At 44.1% G+C, this 22804-nt stretch overlaps 2 protein-coding genes across 2 annotated transcripts; one reads left to right on the top strand and one right to left on the bottom strand.

The window, feature by feature from the left end:
* Positions 1–445: 445 nt before the first annotated feature.
* On the bottom strand, positions 446–7482 carry LOC136632561 (EKC/KEOPS complex subunit GON7-like). The gene is made up of 2 exons (XM_066607523.1): positions 7179–7482; positions 446–894 (listed from the first exon to the last, which is right to left on the bottom strand). Exons 1-2 carry the CDS (start codon positions 7354–7356, stop codon positions 773–775), a joined length of 300 nt encoding a protein of 99 aa, XP_066463620.1. The 5' UTR covers positions 7357–7482; the 3' UTR covers positions 446–772.
* A 62-nt stretch (positions 7483–7544) lies between these two features.
* UBR7 (ubiquitin protein ligase E3 component n-recognin 7) lies at positions 7545–20304 on the top strand. Its single transcript, XM_066607522.1, has 11 exons — positions 7545–7706; positions 7803–7936; positions 13335–13395; positions 14758–14853; positions 15021–15074; positions 15276–15381; positions 15741–15895; positions 16747–16914; positions 17008–17170; positions 19273–19334; positions 19425–20304. The coding sequence occupies exons 1-11, from the start codon at positions 7545–7547 to the stop codon at positions 19515–19517; spliced, it is 1254 nt and encodes a 417-aa protein (XP_066463619.1). The 3' UTR covers positions 19518–20304.
* The last annotated feature ends 2500 nt before the right edge of the window (positions 20305–22804 follow it).

The following is a 22804-nucleotide window of genomic DNA, read 5'->3' as shown; positions in this document are numbered from 1 at the left end:
CCTCATAGGGACAAGAAAAACACAGAGTTAGAGGAGGGGAGGGGGCTATTTAACTCTTTGTATTTCTTGTCCGTATTAAGGCATGGAGTCATCCTCCTGTGGTGCTGTCAAGGAGAATGATTGGAGAAAATAGCACTAAACAATGAACCCCATGATAAGTCAGTAGGGTCTGGTAGGCACTATTGCTGTCTGTTGTGCAATTGATTTAACACTCCATTTTTTTCATTTGGAACAGAAACCACAACCCAGATGTGAACAGGTCCCAACAGATCACTACCCTGCGGGTCCTCTGCTTGGAAAGGATTAAAACCCTGCTGGTGAAGATGCATTTGAAGTGGCACAATTCTGTGTGTGATTTTTCTATCACAGTCTAACCCGCTCTAATCTCTTTTTCTTCACTTGTGGGTCTTCTCAGCGATTGGACATTTGTTACGTGACAACAATGTATCAAGCAGCAACTTTTATTGATGTCACCTTTTATATAAACTGTACCTTATCAGGCAAATGTACATAAAAAATACCTGCTGCCATGTCTCATAACTTATACATGATGTAGAGGCATGAGCTTTAAGAAACAACATTACAGCAGATGCCGTACAAGAACTATAAAGAGCACAAAACCGATGTCAGATCTCCTGAAAAGAGTCTCTGCAGGGATCTCTTGGGACCTTTGACATCCCCGTTTCTTCTGGATTTAAACAGAGCAGTGACCCCACCACAGAGCCCATGGATCCAAGAAGGCAAGTGTCCATCACAGCAAACAAAACTAGTTCTATTTAGCCTTTATCCGTTTTGTAGGCGGGCTGCTGGACAAGGTTCCATTCTTTGAGCTGTCATCCTCATCGTCGTCATCATCATCCTCATCATCTTCATTATCATCTTCCTCTTCAATGTCTTGATAAAAGTAAATAAAATATAAGTTAGTCCAAACTGTAGCGTGTAAGCCGCATTAATAGATATTTTGCTTCATTCCTTGCCATTTAAGACCTTTAATTACTTTCTATTTAAAAGTTTTTATTATTTTCAAATCCACCATAACAATATGTGATTGCTACAGTGTGATGGATGCCTGAGAAGATAAAGGTTTTGAACGGGGAGTCCGGAAGAAAAAACAATCCAGGGTTGTAGACTGAAGGCAAACTCAGCCCCAGTAATGACCAGCATGTAAATGTACAGCTATAAATAATGAAGGCCCAAGGGACAAAAAACTAATGAGGAACCATAGAACAAATTAGAAGCAAAAGACATCCATGCAAGAATTAATAAAACAGCAAACAAAAAAAACCTAAGATAGGAGATAAAGAGAAAGAAAGGAAGATGAGAAATTAAAAAAAGTTGAAGATAAAAGGATAAAGGGGTCAGCACACATAGAAATGGGGAGGGGAACTGGGCAAGGAGCCTAAACTAAGGAGGCAATGGAGGATGCTGGAGGAAGGCAACTGTGGACGGGCAGAGTCACTCCATGGGTGCCAGATGCTAAGAAATTGTCCGTGTTTATCCAGTAATGTACTTGATAAAAATATATTTGTTGATAAAAGTTCATTTTTGAAAATCCCCTCACAGACTTGGTTGCCCAAAGCTTAAAGGGGTTGTCCATTTGCCCAAAAACAGTTTTTAAGCAAAGCCTCAAATGGGTTAAAATAAGAGAATAAGGGGTATTTACCCATTTAATACCCCAGTGATCCAGCGCCGCAGTCCTCCCGTTCCTTGTTGTGGAACGGATACCACCTTACTGCTGCAGCCAATCAGAGACTCACAGCAATGGGACAGGTTATATAGTCTAACAACCGGTCATGTAGAAAAAAACACCACAATATCTAGAGCAGAGTAGGAATGAGTGATATTAATGTAATTAAAACTTAACTTTTAATACTGAAAATTGAAATAAATGGTGGAGCAGATATACAAGACATGTCATGACACTGGTACCCAAACCAGGGCCATCAACCAAAACAACTGCCAATACCTGTTTATATAGTCACGGCGAGTGACAAACCCAATAGAGGAAATTTACTAAGCCTGCCATTTCTGATGTCGAGGTTTAGTATGATTTCCCCCAGACAAATTCCTGGCAGGTCTGTGCACCTTCTGAGAAATTTAGGACTGGTCCCAACCAGGCATACATTTCTGGCATAATTCACACCAGTTTCTGGTGTAAATTATACATAAATCTGTCGCTCTGTGCCGGCCATGCCCCCTCCCAGCAAGCCTACCTGCTTTTTAAAAAAGTGGCAGGTCGGTGCAGACTGAAGAAAAGTCACAAATTTTTTTGCAAATTCACAACTGCGCAAAAATGTGCAACTTCTTTATTCCAGAAACTGGCGTAAAGCAGTTAGTAAATGTGCCCCTATAACGGACAAGTCCCACGGGACAAATAATTAAAGGCATGTTGGTGTGAATCCTTCACAGTGACAGACAAACTAAAATATAACTTTTATTTAGAAATACTATAAAATAACTTGGGCTAAGACAAACCAGACATACAGTTAGGGCCAGAAATATTTGGACAGTGACACAAGTTTTGTTATTTTAGCTGTTTACAAAAACATGTTCAGAAATACAATTATATATATAATATGGGCTGAAAGTGCACACTCCCAGCTGCAATATGAGAGTTTCCACATCCAAATCGGAGAAAGGGTTTAGGAATCATAGCTCTGTAATGCATAGCCTCCTCTTTTTCAAGGGACCAAAAGTAATTGGACAATGGAATCTAAGGGCTGCAATTAACTCAGAAGGTGCCTCCCTCGTTAACCTGTAATCAATTAAGTAGTTAAAAGGTCTGGGGTTGATTCCAGGTGTGTGGGTTTGCATTTGGAAGCTGTTGCTGTGACCAGACAACATGCGGTCAAAGGAACTCTCAATTGAGGTGAAGCAGAACATCCTGAGGCTGAAAAAAAAGAAAAAATCCATCAGAGAGATAGCAGACATGCTTGGAGTAGCAAAATCAACAGTCGGGTACATTCTGAGAAAAAAGGAATTCACTGGTGAGCTTGGGAACTCAAAAAGGCCTGGGCGTCCACGGAAGACAACGGTGGTGGATGATCGCCGCATACTTTCTTTGGTGAAGAAGAACCCGTTCACAACATCAACTGAAGTCCAGAACACTCTCAGGGAAGTAGGTATATCTGTCTCTAAGTCAACAGTAAAGAGAAGACTCCATGAAAGTAAATACAAAGGGTTCACATCAAGATGCAAACCATTCATCAATTCCAAAAATAGACAGGCCAGAGTTAAATTTGCCGAAAAACACCTCAAGAAGCCAGCCCAGTTCTGGAAAAGTATTCTATGGACAGATGAGACAAAGATCAACCTGTACCAGAATGATGGGAAGAAAAAAGTTTGGAGAAGAAAGGGAACGGCACATGATCCAAGGCACACCACATCCTCTGTAAAACATGGTGGAGGCAACGTGATGGCATGGGCATGCATGGCTTTCAATGGCACTGGGTCACTTGTGTTTATTGATGACATAACAGCAGACAAGAGTAGCCGGATGAATTCTGAAGTGTACCGGGATATACTTTCAGCCCAGATTCAGCCAAATGCTGCAAAGTTGATCGGACGGCGCTTCACAGTACAGATGGACAATGACCCCAAGCATACAGCCAAAGCTACCCAGGAGTTCATGAGTGCAAAAAAGTGGAACATTCTGCAATGGCCAAGTCAATCACCAGATCTTAACCCAATTGAGCATGCATTTCACTTGCTCAAATCCAGACTTCAGACGGAAAGACCCACAAACAAGCAAGACCTGAAGGCTGCGGCTGTAAAGGCCTGGCAAAGCATTAAGAAGGAGGAAACCCAGCGTTTGGTGATGTCCATGCGTTCCAGACTTAAGGCAGTGATTGCCTCCAAAGGATTCGCAACAAAATATTGAAAAAAAAATATTTTGTTTGGGTTATGTTTATTTGTCCAATTACTTTTGAGCTCCTAAAATGTGGAGTGTTTATAAAGAAATGTGTACAATTCCTACATTTTCTATCAGATATTTTTGTTCAACCCTTTAAATTAAACGTTACAATCTGCACTTGAATTCTGTTGTAGAGGCTTCATTTCAAATCCAATGCGGTGGCATGCAGAGCCCAACTCGCGAAAATTGTGTTACTGTCCAAATATTTCTGGCCCTAACTGTACATAAAGACAGAGATCATGCCAGTCCAAATGGGTGAATGAAATAACAATATCACCCAGACTGGACTTATATAATTGAGACCAAGGGGTCGCTAATGATGTATGAGATAGATAGAGATTCTCAATCTGTGATGATACGGCTGGATACAATATCAAGTATGAATACGTGAGCCAATCATCACTCGAAATGTATATCACACAATCTCTTATATCTATATAGCGACCCTCTACAATTTCTGAGTGATGGTAATAACGCTCAAGATAGATGAAAATCTTAGAGTAGAAAATACTGGAAACTCAGAACTCAGGTAATTGGGGAGACAGTGATGTTTCCCCAATTTGCTCGAAGGTATCGGAAACTCATGTATGCTCGAGGAAGTAATAAACTTTCTTGAGGAAGTAATTTTCCTCGAGCATACATGAGTTTCCGATACCTTCGAGCAAATTGGGGAAACATCACTGTCTCCCCAATTACCTGAGTTCTGAGTTTCCAGTATTTTCTACTCTAAGATTTTCATCTATCTTGAGCGTTATTACCATCACTCAGAAATTGTAGAGGGTCGCTATATAGATATAAGAGATTGTGTGATATACATTTCGAGTGATGATTGGCTCACGTATTCATACTTGATATTGTATCCAGCCGTATCATCACAGATTGAGAATCTCTATCTATCTCATACATCATTAGCGACCCCTTGGTCTCAATTATATATAAGTCCAGTCTGGGTGATATTGTTATTTCATTCACCCATTTGGACTGGCATGATCTCTGTCTTTATGTATGTCTGGTTTGTCTTAGCCCAAGTTATTTTATAGTATTTCTAAAAAAAAGATATATTTTAGTTTGTCTGTCACTGTGAAGGGCTCTAATTCAACTAGTTGGACAAGTTCTGCCTCTGCGATTTTCATGTTGGTGTGAATGGTTTACAATTCAATGACATGCATGATATAAGATGGTCTTACCAGTCAGATGACACACAAGGATCACTGTTGCTGTGGCCTTCTTCCCAGACAAATGGACACAAGGCATCCATAGATGGTCCTATATATCAAGGATCCCTTGATCCTACGTGTTTCGCCCCATTTCAGGGGCTCATCAGGGGACTGATGTTAGATGTAAATGGAAAAAGAAAACCATTTGCCCAAGTTACAAAGGCAAGTTTCAAAAATGAAAGTCACAATCACTAGCACAGCGAAAGTGCCAGGCCAACTAGCGCAGGTACCACATTAGTGGCTCACCTACTGAGCAGTCATCCATTGTATGTGGGCCTGTTCTTGCTTAGCAGATACGTATGCACCATGTCCGTTTCTTAACAGGCGGGAAGGAGGAGGCCACAACAATGGTGATCCTTCTGTGTCATCTGTCTGGTAAGTCTATTTCATATCATGTGCATCACTGAATTATAAGCGGTCCCCACCTACATGCCTGTAACTATTTACACCGTGAGACTTGCCACTTACTGTGTTTGTCACTGACTGGGTATATATTCACAGGTATCGGCAATTGTTTTGGTTGATAGACCTGGTTTGGGTACCATTGTCACAACATGGGTTGTATATGTTCCAGCATTTATTTTAATCTTCAGTCTTACAAGTTTAATTAAATCCATATCGCCCACTCCTACTCAGCCAATCAGAGGCCACAGCGGTCCGGCGCTGTTCTCCATGCATCATGGCTCCTGAGATCTGAGGAGGCTATACTTAAAGGGGTTGCAAATTGATTTTTTTTTTAAGTTGAACATAGTGAAATATCTCTGAGCTGGGAGTGCCATCATTCTGGAATTTGATAATTAGAGGTGAAGGAGGGTCACACATGGTTGAAAACTAGGGTTATGCCAAATGTGTGTGAGTTGTACCAGGAAATACACTTTTATAGGTGACAAAAGTGTGTTCAGTGGGGGTCTCACTAGTAAAACCCCTGCTGATCTCAGGAACAGGAGCCTGTGTCCCCCTCTTCTCATCACTGTGAGGATGCATCATCTGCAATGACATCACACTGAATGAAGTGTAGCCATTCATGTATGATCCCCGCTCCATGCATTTCACAGGGGCCAAGAGATATAGCCGAATACTTGTATTCCGCTATCTCCAGCAGTCCCACTGAAAATGAATGGACTGGCACAGAGTATGTGTGGCCATCGCTCCGCTCCATCTCCTCCTTACTGTGGAAGGTGCAGCGTGCCTACAATGAAAAGGTGGGGGACACAGGACCCTCATTCTCAAGCTCAGTAGGGGTCTCCGCAGTGAGACCCCACAGATCACTTTCATCACTTACCCTATGGATAGATGACAAGTGTTAATACTACTGCAACCCCTTTAACAGAATCCCAAACACAAACGGAGTGGGACATAAGAGGGGCACATTGGGAGGGGCAACCACTTTAGTGAATAAGGGTGGGGGGAGGGGGGCTCTAGTAGGGGAATGAAGGAGTAAGGTGAGCTATTACAGCAACCTCTGATTGCTTTCAGTGAATGGAAGCAGACTTGTTTGCCTTCAGAGGACACGACTTGCAACACAGGTGATGGGCTGTGACATCCCCTTGTATGCTGGAAGTGACAGGACTAGAACTGGTGCCATGATGCTGGGTTTCCATGGAAACAGAGAATAGCTTGTTTTGCTCTAGGATTGGTTTCACAATAGATTAGATATTTTTTATTCCAATGTACCTTAAACAAAGCAGCCTTCCAAGTAGCTGTGATCAGGGATATTGCACCCTGTGGGGTCTCTAGCTCCCCTGCAGACCTATACGCCTTCACCGGATCCAGCCCAGCGCTATGTACCCTGATGTAACTGCCAGACATGTAGGGAGGACTGCAGCATCAGCCTGCTCCCCGGGCTTGGAGCTGTAACCATGGAGACAGATAGATCTGCAGAGGAGCTGGAGGCACAGAACTGCCTTTTTCTGTGGGAAAGCACACGGATGCCTGTGATTGCAGGGCCCCATCCATCATCAGCAGGAGGAGGGGACACAGTTGCTCCTCTGTAGACCGTAGCTATAGGCCGTTATAACGGCTGGGCTGTGTATAAGATGGGCACACACCTGCGCTGTGCGCCGCTCCTGCCCCCTTCTCCTGCTCCACCAGCCCGCTGAGCTCCGCGGACACCTCCTTTTGCAGCCGCTCCAGGCCTCCCTGCAATCCCCGCAGCGTCCCCTCGCAGGTTACCCGGAAAGGACGGCTACACCCATCCCTGCCTGTCAGCTCTGCACTCAGCTCCATGCTGGCTGTTGTGGGCACTGGAATATGACGTCACTAGGCAGCGACATCAAGCGACTTACAGCCCGCCTCAGGTAGTCGTCACCAAGTGATTACGTCACAATAGTGAAGGTGGCGGAGCTCCGCTGTTCCTCCTGCCGACATCCGCCCGCCGGCAGCGGAAGTTCCCTTCTATTTATCCAGTGTTACTGATGGCGGCAAGCGGGCAGGGAGAAAAGCGGAGCGCGGAGGAGGCGGCCGGGGAGGACCCTGTGCTGTCCCTGCTGGATGTCCTAGAGGAAGACGACGCCCTGGAGGATGAGGCCTGCGCGGTGCTGGGCGGGAGTGACGCCGAGAAGTGCTCCTACCCGGAGGTATCCCATCTGCTAAGTGCGCCCCCTGCCGTGCTGGAGAGGCCTCTGCTGTTACCCTGGCAGTGACCTCCGGCTGATGGTGTTTGTTCCTTGCAGGGTTACGTGAAGAGACAGGCGCTGTACGCGTGCAACACCTGCAGCCCCCGGAGCCAGGAGCCCGCCGGCATCTGCCTGGCCTGTACCTACAAGTGCCACGAGGGCCACCAGCTGTACGAGCTCTACACCAAGAGGTGTGTATGCTCTGTCGGGGCCCCCCATATACAGTATACTGGGGGCCCCATATATGTCTGATCGCGCTCCTTAGGGGGTTGAATTCTAAATTTGCTGACTCTGCCTTTAATCCGTCATTGGCGCGACTTGGATTTTTACATAGCTCCCTCTTTATCTTTTACCATAAGGACTCAATCGGTGACCAATCAGGGCTGCTTGTAGGCAGGGAAGGGGGGGGACAGCGCTGAACTGCTCCGAACTGCTCCGGCCCGTTTCTATTGAAACGCGGCTAGGAGCAGTTTTTTCGGGCGATTTTTCGGCCCCGGTCACGCGATTTGCGGATGCGCATCCGTCTTGCGATCCGCAAATCGCGGGAAAAAACGCCCGTGTGACCGAAGCCTGATTTTCAAATGCCGGATCCAAAAATTTCAACGTTATGGGTAAATCTTTTTTGAAATCCCGTGATTTTCTAAGAGTTCTGGGTAGCACCTCAAGAGTTCTGAAGAAAACTCTTAATGCTCGAAGCTCTAATACCCATATTTACAAAGTTCTCGCTGATTTAGTAATATCATTTTTGGAAGTTAGCACCCCAGAGATACCTTTGTTGATTTTTTTTTGCCTAATTTGCTAGAACTCTTTCTAAAATTAATTGGGAACGCTAGAACTCTTTGGGGTGCATCCAGAACTTATAAAAAAATTAACTTTTTTGAAAGATGGGGTGCTGACTTCACAGAGGTAGGCAACGAGATCTTCAGCCAAAATATTTTGGCACATGGGGACATCGATAATATTCCCTGTGAAGTGGAGACGGCCGATGCCTATAGCTTGTATGCATGCCCGCTCCGTTACAGGAGCCGGAAATGTCACTGAGTTAGGGCACATATACGACGGGGTTTTACGCCCAACCGTATATACATGACCATCTGAGACATTGGTCTTCAATGCATTCGTTCACATGGGCGAAAATATGGCACATAAAAACGTTGGACCGTGAAAAATGAAACATCTGCAACTGAAATAGGTCCAGCCTATACTGTGGCTAAAAAGATAGTTCTGGAACTATCTTTTGGCTAATATATGCCAGCGGGTGCCATAGACTCCTATGGGAGCAGGGAAAGAGGAGGGAGGGCCAATGCTGTGAAAAGCTTACAGGTGCCTCTATATAGGCACTGGAAGGCATCCCGAGAATTTGGCAAAACGAGGGATTTCCGAGATGTGATGTATTTTTTTCGCTAAAAATTACGCTTGTGGTCGTGTGAATGGCCGTGATCGCGGAAAAACGCCCATTCAGGCGCTTATACAGGGCTAGCGTGAAAACGTAAAAACGCCTACGCCTGTGTCAAAGAGCCCTTATTCCTTGCTCACACAAGTGTAATTAAATGGCAAAATACGTGGCGAATGGAGTCGATGCAAGTACATTGCTTTTCATTGATCCTTTCCCACTTGGGTATAGTTATGGCATATAATACGTGATCAAACTAAATGCAGCATGTTCTATTTTACGGTGTATTAGGCACAGTAGAGCTCTATTGTTCTCCGTGGGTGCCTATGAAAACGCTGTACATACGCAATTGCATCACATATGTGCGGCGGTTTATATGCATGTTGCTGGGAAACAATACAGAGAAAGTACACAAAAAAAACCCCATGGAGCCGGTGCAGTAATTAATACGCAGCTCCATGTGCTGGTGAAATGCTGCGTCTTATATGCGACGTCTTGCCATACGCTCGTGTGAGCCCGGCTTTAGGCAATTTAGGGGATACTTTTCTTCAGAAATTCCACTGATGAGGCACCCAGTTTTGGTGCCCCTAAACCCACGCCGGACATTTCCTCTTTTTAACCGTCTCCTAACCAGAGACCTTTCCTTTGCCTCTAGTCAGCGTATGGCTCTATTGTACGTTATGTTTCCACCCCATTGACGCGCAGCGATTCTTCCTGACCATGCTATGTTAATGCTCTTTTGTTTTGGGCAGATGTTTTTGGAAGGCGCTCCATCTTCTGTCCAAGAGCAGCGGACTCTGTTGTATATTTTAAAACGATATATCCAATGTTCTGGCAATCTCCTATTGAGATGTTCTCTTTTTTAACCAAATGTATAATTGCTCCCCTCAGCTGGTCAGGTACTGGGTTGCCAAAATGCATTTTTATGAATGATATGTAAACGTTTTGGGGCTTCTGCCTAAGGGTGCCTGCACACGAGCAGAATTTCAAGCGCGTGATTTTAGGCACATAATCCGCCCCAGACCGCAGCCAATATACTCCTATGAGGATCCGCAGTTGTCCCCAGACGGACGGATTTGTATCGCGTTTTTTCACGCGTGTGAAAAAATCTGCGACCTGTTCTAATTTTGGTCGGATCATGCGCGTGAAGCCTCCAATACAAGTGAATGGGTGCGTTTTTTCACGCAGTACATGCGCAGTGCAGCTGCGGATGGAGTCACTGGTTGCTATGACTACAGGAAGTAGGCATGGTAGGAGGCGTCCCAACACACAGCACAGAGCTTCACAGGCACATTTCAACTGCAGATCTGTCCTTTCAGTCCCCTCATCTACCAGAGAGCAGCCAGCAGACACCAGCCTGCCACAAGCCATAATGATCGACATGGGGAAACTTGTGGCAATCATGCAGGACTTCCCCAGCCTATGGGACAGTAACTCCCCAGAATACCTCGACAAGAACAGAAAGGAACAATCCTGGCGTCTACTGTCCGCGCAGGTTTATGGGGATGCGTGGACGAACACAGTAGAAGCAGAACAGAAGAACTTGCGTGAGTATTATTCGCTATTGCGTCAAATGTACTTTTTTTTTTCATTTTAACCCCTTAGTGGCCAAGCAGTTTTACTTTTGTTTTTATTGTGCTTTTTTCCATCCCCACTTTTAACCCCTTAGTGACGGAGCTTTTTTGCTTTTTTCCTTTTTTTCCCCCTACTCCCTAAAAAATCGTAGTTCCTTTATTTATCCATCGACGTCGCTGTATAAGGGCTTGTTATTTTTTTGCGGGACGAGTTGTATTTTGCAATGGCACTATTTATTGTACCATATAATTTACTGAAAAACCTTTAAAAATTGTAATCGGAGAGAAAAAAAAGACTTTCCACCATCTTTCGGTGCGTCCTGTTTCTGCAGCGCGCAAAGTGCAACAAAAACGACCCGATATTTTTATTCTATGGGTCAGTACGATTACTACGTTACCACACTTATATAGTATTTTTACAGTACGTCCGAAAAAAGTTACATGGATCAACCATGCCCACAAAGACATCTGCTCACCGGGTGAAAGCATGTTGCCAGAATAATTTAACGGTGCTCGCACAAGCAAGAGGGACAAAACGGAGTCTGGGTGTTGGTTTTTAAGCTGTTTTCCAAGTAATGGGCAGTTCTCTAGGGGTTGGGTTTACAATAAGGGTGTCTTCCGGATTTTTCTGCGTGTTTTTTTCCGCAACACATCCGCGTATATCCGCGCGTGATTTTTCACGCATCCGCACCTATCCGCAAGCACATTTAGGTACCATACGCGCGTGAAAATCCGCTAGTGGAATCCAGAACGCTCGTGTGCAGGCGGCCTAAATACGCAGTGCTGTGTACATAAACAGGAAGCCAAAGTATGAAGTTATGCAAAATAATCAGCTTCATTAACCAATCTACAAACATAGTTGAGCTATTAGGAGTTCCCGGGGGCTGGATGGGCTGTTATGTAACATGGGTTGATGTCGAAGAACTTGTTCAACTCTTCTGTAAATATTGTTTGAATTCCAAAACTTGTTTTCTGTAGAGAAGTAATTATAGTTTAAGAAAACGTAAAGCTTGGATAATTGGGCCTCATGCCCACGGCCGACATATCGCAGCAGAATCGGACCTGTGGAAGACAGCTGATACCTGTGGGAGAATGACACTAATTCAAAGCGTGGCTCCTTCTGCACAATACATACGTCTCCTGCAGACCTCCCTGCTCCTGTAACTTAGACTTAGTTTATCCTTCCTTTCTCTCCCTTTTAGGAGTGATTTCTTGCTGCTTTTGTTTTGTTTTTTCTTCTTGTCTGGAGTTTTATCCTTCCTCCAGCAGATCTTAGATCTGAGGTGGTCTTCTCCCAGACATACAGACTTTTCTCCAAGGGCTGCCCATTTGACTCTCCTTATGTTCTCCCCACAACTCCTTAGACATCAACCTGATCCTTGAGCCATGCAGTTGTCTCCTTAAAGGGGTTGTCCCATGAAAGCAAGTGGGGTTCAGCACTTCTGTATGGCCATATTAATGCACTTTGTAATATACATCGTGCATTAAATATGAGCCATACAGAAGTTATACACTTACCCACTCCGTTGCTGGCGTTCCCGTCTCCATGGTGCCGACTAAAGCTGCTTCTTTAGTCGCACGAACAGTCGCGCTTGCGAACCGAAGGATTCCTCTTCTGTCTACCTCCGGGCTCACGAGCTGCGTCCTGGCTCCTCCCTCTTCTCCGCATCATCGTAGCTCCGCCTCCATCACGTGGTGCCGATCAGCCAATTAGGTGTCTGTAATCGGCAGTGGAACACAAGACAGGAGAAGATAATCCACGGTGCACCATGGGAGAAAACCGCGGTGCACCTTGGGAAAGGACCGGCGGCCATCTTTAAAAGAAGATGCTGCCCGAACGGGGATGCAGGTAAGCGATTTTTTTTTTTAATAACAAAGGGATTGCTTTTAACGGGGCACAATGTGGGGGTATGTAGGAAAAAAAAATTTTTGATTTCGCCGCGGGACAACCCCTTTAAGTTTCTGTTTGAGATCTCTCTGGCTGCTGCTTGCTAGGGAGCCCTTCTAGTGTCTGAGTTTGCAATTTCTACCTGACCTTTTCTGTCTGGTTCCCTTCTTGCTGCTGAAGGAGACCCTTCCCATCCTAGAGAATTCTCCGGCTCCTTTCATCTTAGGGCTAGTATCCAAGGCTAGTATTGTTTCAGAGATCAGTATGGCAGTATGCATTAACCTAGGAGTGCATATTAATAATGGAATTTTTAGCAACTATTTAAAATGTACCCAAATTATTGTACCCTGTAATAATTTAAAAGATTGCCTCCGCAGTCTCCTGGGGCACTCCTACCATAATGCAGCTGATGGATACCACCTAATTATATTGTTAAAGGTAGGGATCAATATAGCCATTTGTGCGGTGTATTACATTAAAGGCAGAGCTCTCATTTCACCAATCCTGTGGGGCTGTAGGCCACTGGGCCGCTGTGCTACAGGTGTGTAAAGCTGCTACTGTCTCCACGCTTCGCTCTGTTCTGTGTCCCCCAATGAACTGAGCTCTAGAAGGATTTTAGAAGTGAGTAACATAAATGGTCTTGTAAAATACACGGTACATAATATTCAGTGTATAATATAGCAGATATTTTGCACATAATGCTAAAATACTTTATTATGTTTTTTTTTTCACAGGAATTTTCGCTGTGACTGCGGAAATGCCAAATTCAAGCAAATGGAGTGTAAACTGTTCCCGGTACGTATCACTAATCACCCTGACTTATGGAAGTCATCATTGTGCCTTAATGGGACTTGACAATTCTAGGATTAGCAGATCTAGTATTTGAAGAATTTCTCTATACAGTTTCATGGCTGTCTAAACAGCTTGTAGCAGCGCCCTCCAGCGTGGGTGTCCGTTGTGGTTTTGTGGTTGTAGGCTCCCGGTATTCCCAACTGTTCTGTGATTGGCTCAGAATGTCCGATAGAGATTTATCAGGTAGTTACATAGTTATTTATAATGGGGTGAACATAAATGCAAACCTCAATATGGCAAAAGTTCGTGTGTTAAGGCAGCAGAATGCAGACCTAAGCTCTCGCTCGCGTCCTGAAGGTTGCAGGTTCAATCCCCGCGTGGGTCAGGTAGCCGTCTCAAGGTTGACTGTCTTTCTTCCTTCTCGGTAAAATGAGTACCCAGCTTGGTGGAGTAATAAAACAAATTACCTGAAAGCGCTGCGGAATAAGTTGGCGCTATACAAAGAAGTCCTTTCTCCAAAATCCTGTTTGTGAGTATCTGATGCCAGAATATCACAAGCGCTGTCACCACTCATAGGGCCATTAACCATATAATCCAATCTGGTTGCTGTAGGGCTTAGTTTTTTTTTTTTCTTTTACAGTAAAGGTGTTTTTTAACATGGGCAAATCTGCTCAAGCTAATGAGTGGTGACCTGGAACAATAATATTGTTTGGCATTTGTTAAATGGGTTTTCCAGTTAAATACTATTGACGACCTATCCTCAGGATAGGTCATCAGTATTTGAGTGACCGGGGTCAACCCCAGCTGATCGCCATCTATTTTCAGCACCACAATACACGGAGTGGAAGCTACTGCTCTGACCACTGTGTAGTGGCCAGCACTTGTAATTGCAGGTACAGCTCTCACTAAAATCAATGGTAGTTGTACCTGCAGTTATAAGCTGCTGGCCACTATACATGTCGGAGCAGCAGCTTCCGCTCTGTGCTGACAGTGGGCACGTGATTGGCCCGCGTCCCAAGCAACAGATTCCAGCTGATCAGCTGTTGATGACCTATGCTGAGTGCATAGGTCATCAGTAGTATTTCCCTGGAAACTCCCTTTTAATTATGGTTACACATGTAGATAATCGTTCATATGGTGTCAAAAGATCATTACTACGATCGATCATCCCCATACTGGATGCTTTAGTTGGCAGCACAACTTCTCCTTTTACACAGGAAGATGTTCTGCCATCAGTCGAGTATATAAGAGATCTGTCTGCTAGTTTTTTTTGGTTAGTCACCAACATATTTGCATGGGCCGATGATGGGGTCTGATAACTGGTCCATGTAATGGGGTCTATATTCTGACTTGTTTTATCTTTAGGAGAAAGAGAACCTCAACACAGGAAATAAATACAATGAGAACTTCTTTGGCCTGTACTGTACTTGCAAGAGACCGTACCCTGATCCCGAGGATGAGGTGAGTGGCTGGAGGGATCCCATCCCTTAATAATAATAAGGGGAACAGGGATCCTAACCTGTGTAGGTCAGTTGCCATGAAACTACAACTCCCAGCATGCTCTGAGCGCTACAGACAATGAGCCACTGCCTTGAAATAAAGTTATGAGACCTTCTTATCTTCTGTAGACCCCGGATGAGATGATCCAGTGTATCGTGTGTGAAGATTGGTTTCATGCGAGGGTGAGTAATGAGGCTTGTGGCTAGTTATTTATTTAAACACCAGCGTTATGGCCTGGATGTGATTTTAGTCACGGGTCATTGCACTAATTTCAGTAACACAACTGTGGCGTCCATAGGAATACATTCAGTTGCGGCCGTCAAAAGTCATAATGATCACATACATTGGAGTACATGGATGTAACACAGCTTTTTGTATTTCAGCACTTGGGCGCCGTGCCACCTGAACACTTGGAGTATCAGGAGATGGTGTGTCAGTGCTGTATGGATCGCTGCTCCTTCCTCTGGGCTTACAGCAGCAAGATAGGAGGTAAAAATCGCACTGTCCAGGGATGCAGCCTCACTAGAGGAATGGTAGAACTGACACATTAGAATAATATAGGGTGCTACATATTTTATGGGGTAAGAGCTAAATTGGTGATTTGTCCCCTTTTTGTAGAAATGGGTAAATGACTAAATACCCTCTGCCTTGACTTACTGCATAGGAATCTGTTTTAGTTCTATTGGTTTTATAGAAACTTGTAAGCAGTGAGCTCCCCCTACTGGTGGCTGGAGGCAGACAACATTTTATCATGTAACTATTCATGCAGGAGATAAACTCTGTAGGCTAACTTGTTAGACACTTGATCTGTTCTGATTTCAGAAACAATGTGTTTTCTGTTTGGCTAGTTCCTGCAGTCACCAAAATCACCCCAGCAGAAGTTGAAGAAGATGTAAAGGTCGATGACTGTCCAGTAGAAACTACCAAGGCACAGAATGGTCCCTGTACAAAAAGTGAGGATGTTAAAGAGGAGCAGACTGCCCCATCCACCAGCTGTGATCAGGTACCTGCTATATTGAAAGGAATCTTTTAGCATGAACATGCAGTCCAAATTACAGGCATCATGTTATAGAGCAGGAGGAGCTGAGCAGATTGATATGTAGTTTTATGGGGAAAGATTCATTATAACTTGTATTTTATCCACTTTGCTCAGTCTAAACTGAGTGGTCCAATGTGCGGTCCTATAACTGTAAAAGTGACCTATCGGTGCAGACAGAGCTACACAATGAGGCTTAATGTCCATTTACACACAGATGATCACTCAAAATTTGTCAAAACTTAGATCATTTTGCATTAGCTACTAATGGGTTAAGTAAAAAGGAAAAAATGAATAGGGGCTCACGTCACCAGCAGTGCCTCCGGTACAGGGTAAAAACAATATCTGTTTCCCAGCGGGAGCTCCATCCTTGGGTGGCCATTGGCAATCGGCTAAACTTCATGAGAGAAACTGTAGCGTTTACCTGTAAGATGTATGCGTTTTAATCAATAAAGTTATTATTTTTAATGGTTGAAGCCCTCCTCCATATCTACAGTTTTACTAATGGGTTAATCAGTCCATTAGAAGCTAAGTAGCTTCATTTGCATGTGTTTAGAGAACAGTGGGTGGTCTGTTCTCTAAATATATTGCCATTGTTCTTCAGTGGGAGGGCACCTGAAAGAATTTTGTCAGCGCTTCTGACAGCGAACTCAGTGTGCAGTCCCTCTTATTAGTCCCGATGTATTAAGCTGACCTGAACTCAGTGATAGAAGAAAAGTGCAGGATGGGTTCACATTTACACACAATTATCGTCAATTCCTTGTAACACAGAACTGGAAACATGTAATGGTGTTAAGATTGGATTTTGTTTTTTTTAGAAACCTGTAAATGGTGACGCTTCCAACTCCATAAAAACAGAAATGAAATCTGAAGTTAAATCCTGCAGACTTCAAGAGTACCAAGAACACCAGAAACCCAGAGCAAACACTGCCACGTACTGGCCGAGCAATTGGCGTAGTAAACTGTGCCGCTGTGACCAATGCATGGTATGTTTGATTGTAGGCTTGAATGTGCACAATCCCATATTATGGTTTGATGTGTGTTGGCAGCTACAGCTTTATGTTCTCTGCTCTCATCAGAAAATGTACGCTGATCTGGAAGTTCTGTTCCTGCTGGATGAAAATGACACCGTTCAGGCCTACGAGAATAAGGGGAAATCTGAGGAGGCGCAGGAGAGCAGAGACCCTCTGATGACCGCTCTCAGTACAATGAACCGTATTCAGCAAGTGGAGCTGATTAGCGGTAAGTGCTCAGACCTATGAAGACTCTACAGTACTGTAACGTGCAGAGCCTTTTAAAGGGGGTTTCCTTTATTTTAGCTGTTTTGTTGAACAAAACTGACAGCTCTGTACACTGTGCTGTGGTCAGGTTGAGAATGCAGACTGAGTGTGCTTGACTTCAGTAAGAGTCGGCCTGCAGTACCAACCTGGGCCGCTGTGCAATTATTGGAGTGGTCTGCTCCCTGCAACAAAACTGCTATATGGGACAACTTTTTAAGGGGTTAACTAGGATCAGAAAAACATGGTTGCTATTCCCCCAAATCTGTGGTGAACTGTAGCTTTTATTGGTGCCATTTTTGTGTACATAGACTATATTGTTAAAAAAAGTGTATAAATATTATATAATTTTATGATAACTGAGAAAACGCATAAATTCTGCCATAGATTTCGGTGTGTTTTTTTTTACAGTGTTAGTCATGCAGCATAAATGACAATTTTTTTTTTTTTTTTTTTTTTTTGTGGTTCAGTACAATTACGTCGTTATAGGATATATATTTTTTTGGGGGGGGGTTTCCACTTTTTTGCAATAAAAACCTTTTAAACTTGTTTTCAAAGTAGTTCCCCCGTCCCCCCTTCCTAATTCGCTGCATTCAGAGTCCTATAACGTTTTTACTTTTCCATGGACAGATCTCTGTGAGGGCTGCAGCTTTTATTGGTACTATTTTGGGTTACAGATGGCTTTTTTGATTACTTTTATTGCATTTTTGGGGAGGCAAAAGGCTAAAAGTTTTTTTTTTTTTCCTGCTTTTTGCCATGCAGGATAAAAAGCGCATGTAACTTATTGCACGCATCTTTACGGACACAACGATGGCATTAAAAAATTTAAATCCCACATATTTGGTAATATGAGAAAAGGCATTTGTGTCCCCCTCAGGGATTTACAGCATAGCATCGATGGCTATGATAAGGCATTGCAGGACTTCTCTCCTGCAATGCCTATTTGCTTATTACAGCGATCACAGGCTGTGGTAATACAGGATGCCTGTAGGTGGCGTCCAGTTACCATGACAACCAGACGGTCTCTCTGCAACTGCATCGTGAGAGCCCGATAACGTCAGAGGGAGCACGCTCCCTTTGAGAACCCTTTCCATGCTGCGATCTACATAGATCGCAACAGGGAAGGGGTTAAGAGTGGAGGGCGCATCTCCGATGCACCCCTGTCATTGCAGCAGGAGCCCGCTATCGCTGACGGCCAGCTCCCGTTGCCAGAGAGCGCAAGATCTATTTTCTGATCTCTCTCTATCCCCAGGATGTAAGTTTACACCCTGTTGCGAGAAGTACCCCGCTGCCAGGACGTAAACTTACGGTCTGGAGTGGGAAGGGGTTACAAAGTGCCAAAGAGTAAATGCACTTTTTCTTGAAAATGTCAGACAAGTCACAGCGCAAAGTTAAAAGTCCTCGTCGGTGGAGGTACTGCTGCAGAGATCCCGCTGCTTGCTAGAACGAGGGGGCTGCAGCACTGACCTGAGTGCTGTGCCCCTTCAACTGTCTTTGCTGGCTCCTGAGCAAATGAAGACTGATGTTTCAACATCTTCTATAGTCCTCTATGTATCTGTCTTTAGCTGCCAAAAGGCAGCAAAGACAGCTGAAGGGGCACTGTGCTCAAGTCAGCGCTGCTGCCTCCTCATTCTAGCGATCAGTGGGGGTCTCTGCAGAAGGGCCCCCACTGATCAAAACATTTGTCTTAGTGCTCTGACCTGTCACGTTTGGAGGAAAAAGGCAGTTATTCTTTGAATGTTTCTTTATACAGCGATTTAATGGTTCCTGCCTACTGAGTGAATGGCCACTATCTATCATTACACAAAAAGGAGCTTGTGGGTGATGATTGCCACTGTATGATGGATACACTGCAAATTGTAGTATGAATGCAGCTTAACGCTGAGCCTTGTTGGAACTGGATAGAGTTGTATCAGACCCCCAGTGATGACATCACAGGTCTTTAGCTTTTAAATAGAAGTAGTCTCCATTCACTGTTAGCAAGCAGATCTTGAGAAGCATGAGGTTTGTGTAGGTGTCCCTTACCTAGGCTGCTGCTATTCACTCATTTTGTATTTTTTATGCCAGAATATAATGACTTGAAGACCGAGCTGACAGATTACCTAAAGAAATTCGCTGAAGAAGGAAAGGTAAAATGCCTCTGTCTAGCACCATTGTCCATACATGAGAGCTACCACTGTTCCCTGCAGGTCATTTATTACACAACTTCTTTCTCTCAGGTTGTCCAAACCCAAGACATCCAGAAGTTTTTTGAAGATCTTCGTTCTCGCAAGAGGCAGCGGCTGGATGGCATGCAGTATTATTGCAGTTAATGGGACAATTGGAAATCGTGCTTTATAAATGAAGTGTTCCCACTCCTCATTATTAGGTGTTTTAATTACCTTTTTATACAGACAAAAGCAACTGCTCATCCGCAATGCAGACTGTGCCATTTGTAGAATAGCGAATTGGAAATGCCGTACTTGGATCAGTGACTGGAGTGAGACGTGGACTGGCGCGCCTCTTCTTGGGTGGTTTATCCACCTTCCCGCCTCCAGTCAAACATTTATGGCATATCCAATCCCTGTGGTGTCCATGCCTATAGTAGGAGACTCCTATAAACTTTCCCAGTAGAATCTGTCCCGAGCTTATAGTTTCTCTGCTTACCCCAAAGCCTGAGCTTTGTCACCTTTATCATTGTTGGTACCCTAACAGCAGGATGTTCAGGCTTGATAGTCATGTAGTGCACCCCTGGGTGCAGCTCATTGTTGGAGTCCAATGTTGTCATGTCACCCAGGTTTACTGGTGTATATATTTTTTTATTTACTATAATGAAATCTATTGACATTTCCTGTTTTTAGGGTGTTTCCCCTAAACCTTTGTGTTCTCTCTTGTAGAGATAGGGCCCCTAATTGTCATTGGGAGATTCCTGTACAAGAAACATTTGCAGCGAACTAGGCTCAGCTGTATCAGCTCAGCCTCCGCTGTTTAGGGGGGGGAGGGTTTAATGACGTTCAGCCTACCCCTTGCTTTAGTGCTTCATCATGTCTTTATATTGCTGATTTTACCAATTTTCTGTTTTCTTCATGAGCATCATTGCAATAAAATAGATTGAAAACATTTTTTCTCCCTGCTGCAAAAAATAAGTGAACTCCTCCTGCAGTAAAACCTCACTGTGACAAGGAAGAGAGAAGTAAAGATAAGACTACTGATCTGTGCATCTCTAAGACCATGTGACTGCTAGAAACATACAGGGTGAAAAAGTAACTGATTTCTTGTCTGTATCCTTGTGGGGACACAAAGCTTGGGTATAGCTTTTGCCACTAGGAGGCGATACTAAGCAAAGAAAAAGTTGGTCCCTCCTGTAGGCACTAAACTAAATACGTTTTAGCTTAGTGTCTGAAAGGGCAGCTCTTCCTGTGCTGCAGGTCTGTTTTATTATTTTTCCTCCTTCCTTTATAGCTAGGCAGTGAGTAGTAGCTAACATCCCTCATGGTCCCCAAGTGGGGATGGACGACCAGTGTTGCACCAGACACATTGTCTTCTTGGAGGAGGTGGTAACAAAGTGTCACTAAGGACTCTGCTTCCTGACAGCCATGGGGGACACCTGCATGTTCCTGATGGCTCCCTCCCCTGCCCCAATTCCAGTGACCTCTCAATGCAATGTCACTGAAGCGGAGACCTGGCTGGTGCCCAGGGGAGGTAAAGTAAAGAGGATGAAGATAGGGGAGTAGATGGGATTAGGTGAATATTGCACAATCGTCCCTCCACTCATCTGTCCACCCGGTGGCTGGCACACTTCCCCACCACACCACTCACTTTTGCTCATTGACAAACTACAAGTTATAAACCTCTCAGATGCTATCGTCTGTTGAGGTGGGCATATTGGAGAGGGGGCTGTCCTTCGTCCCGATGAGCCAATTTAACTTGTTCGTCTGGACGAAGGACATCGCCCTCTTCATGCGCCGACTTAGATGGAAGAAGTATTTCATCCAGCTAGACAAAAAACAAGCTGCAGAATAATGGCTTTCTCCATCTGACATGCCCATACTCAGATCTTCAGCAGCTAGAAAGTGACATGAATAACATCCCTGGGAAAGGTCCTTTCACTCAATTAAACAAAAATTCATCTAATCCCCCTTCACTGCCCTCTCCTTGACACATTCGAAAAGATGGTCCTTAAGGAAATTAAAAATCTAAATTCCAAAGACTGCAGAGGTCCCCACAATATGACCCGTAAAGAACTCTTCACATTAAAGTCCCTGGCAAACAACAATGAGATTGTGTTTAAACCATCGGATAAAGGTGGTAACATCGTAGTCCTTAATAGAAATCAATGTCAATGTATGCATGACCTTATTAGAAGATACAAATACATACGAGAAATTTACCCTCTGCTCCCACTGTACAATATTCTCGGGAGTTACTATCTATTGCAGAAAAGGCTTTGTCCTCTAAACTAATCAGCACATCAGAATTCGAATATATTGTCCCTAAACACCCTAGGGTAGCTACATATTATACCTTACCCAAAGTTCATAAAGGGTTATCACCCCTCAAAGGACGACCAATTGTTTCTGGAATAGCTAATCTTAGCCAAAATGCAAGTACCTACGTGAATCAGATATTAAGACCTTTTGTATCTTCTCTCCCATCACACGTGGAGGATACCCCAGACATGTTGCATCAAATTGACGGTATCCACACAGACACAAATGTCATCTTGGCAACAATAGACGTCGAGAGCGTATATAGCTCTATCCCCCACAATCTTGGCCTAAGAGCTACTGAGCACTTTCTTAGCCAAAAAGCACACAAGCACCATGACCACAATCAATTTGTAAAGGAATTATTGGGGTTTATTTTAACCCGCAATTACTTCCTATTCCAGGGCAAATATTTCCACCAGCTCAGAGGCACAGCGATGGGGATGCCATGCGCCCCATCCTACGCTAATCTGCTCCTGGGCTGGTGGGAAGAAAGGCATGTATTTTCTGAAGATAATCATCTATTCACCAGTAATATCATCATGTGGGCAAGATATATAGATATCTTCATACTCTGGACAGGCACCAAATCCAACTTTGATGCCTTCGTCGACAAATTGAATAGAAACTATCTCAATTTGCGATTTACGGCCAAATGTGATGAAAAAACGATTACTTTTCTTGACTTGAGGATTTCTAAGGAACCAGATGGAACCTTGTCAACTACAACATTTCGCAAGTCCACAGCAACCAACTCCCTTCTGACTTGGCAAAGTCATCACCCCTACCCACTCCGAAAGGGGATCCCTAAAGGCCAGTTCCTACGAGAAAGAATTTTCAGCTGAAGGGAAAAAAAACTGGCCTCAAGATTTACACAAAGCGGTTATTCAGAGACCATAATCTCAGAGGCTTCCAACTTCGCAGCTAGCAAAAACCGAGCTGAACTGTTACAACCCCGCAAAAAAGAGGATACTAACATTACTAGAATCATCGGGACTTACGATACGGGCTCCTCTGCAGTCAAAAAGATCCTCAATAGCTTTTGGGACATTCTGAAAGACGACGAGGATATATGTGATATACTACCCTCGTCACCATCAATCATATTCAGGAGAGGTCGCAATTTACGGGAT

Source organism: Eleutherodactylus coqui, chromosome 6 (assembly GCF_035609145.1).
Source record: "Eleutherodactylus coqui strain aEleCoq1 chromosome 6, aEleCoq1.hap1, whole genome shotgun sequence".
NCBI lineage: Eukaryota > Metazoa > Chordata > Amphibia > Anura > Eleutherodactylidae > Eleutherodactylus > Eleutherodactylus coqui.
This window is presented reverse-complemented; position numbering and strand designations above follow the sequence as displayed.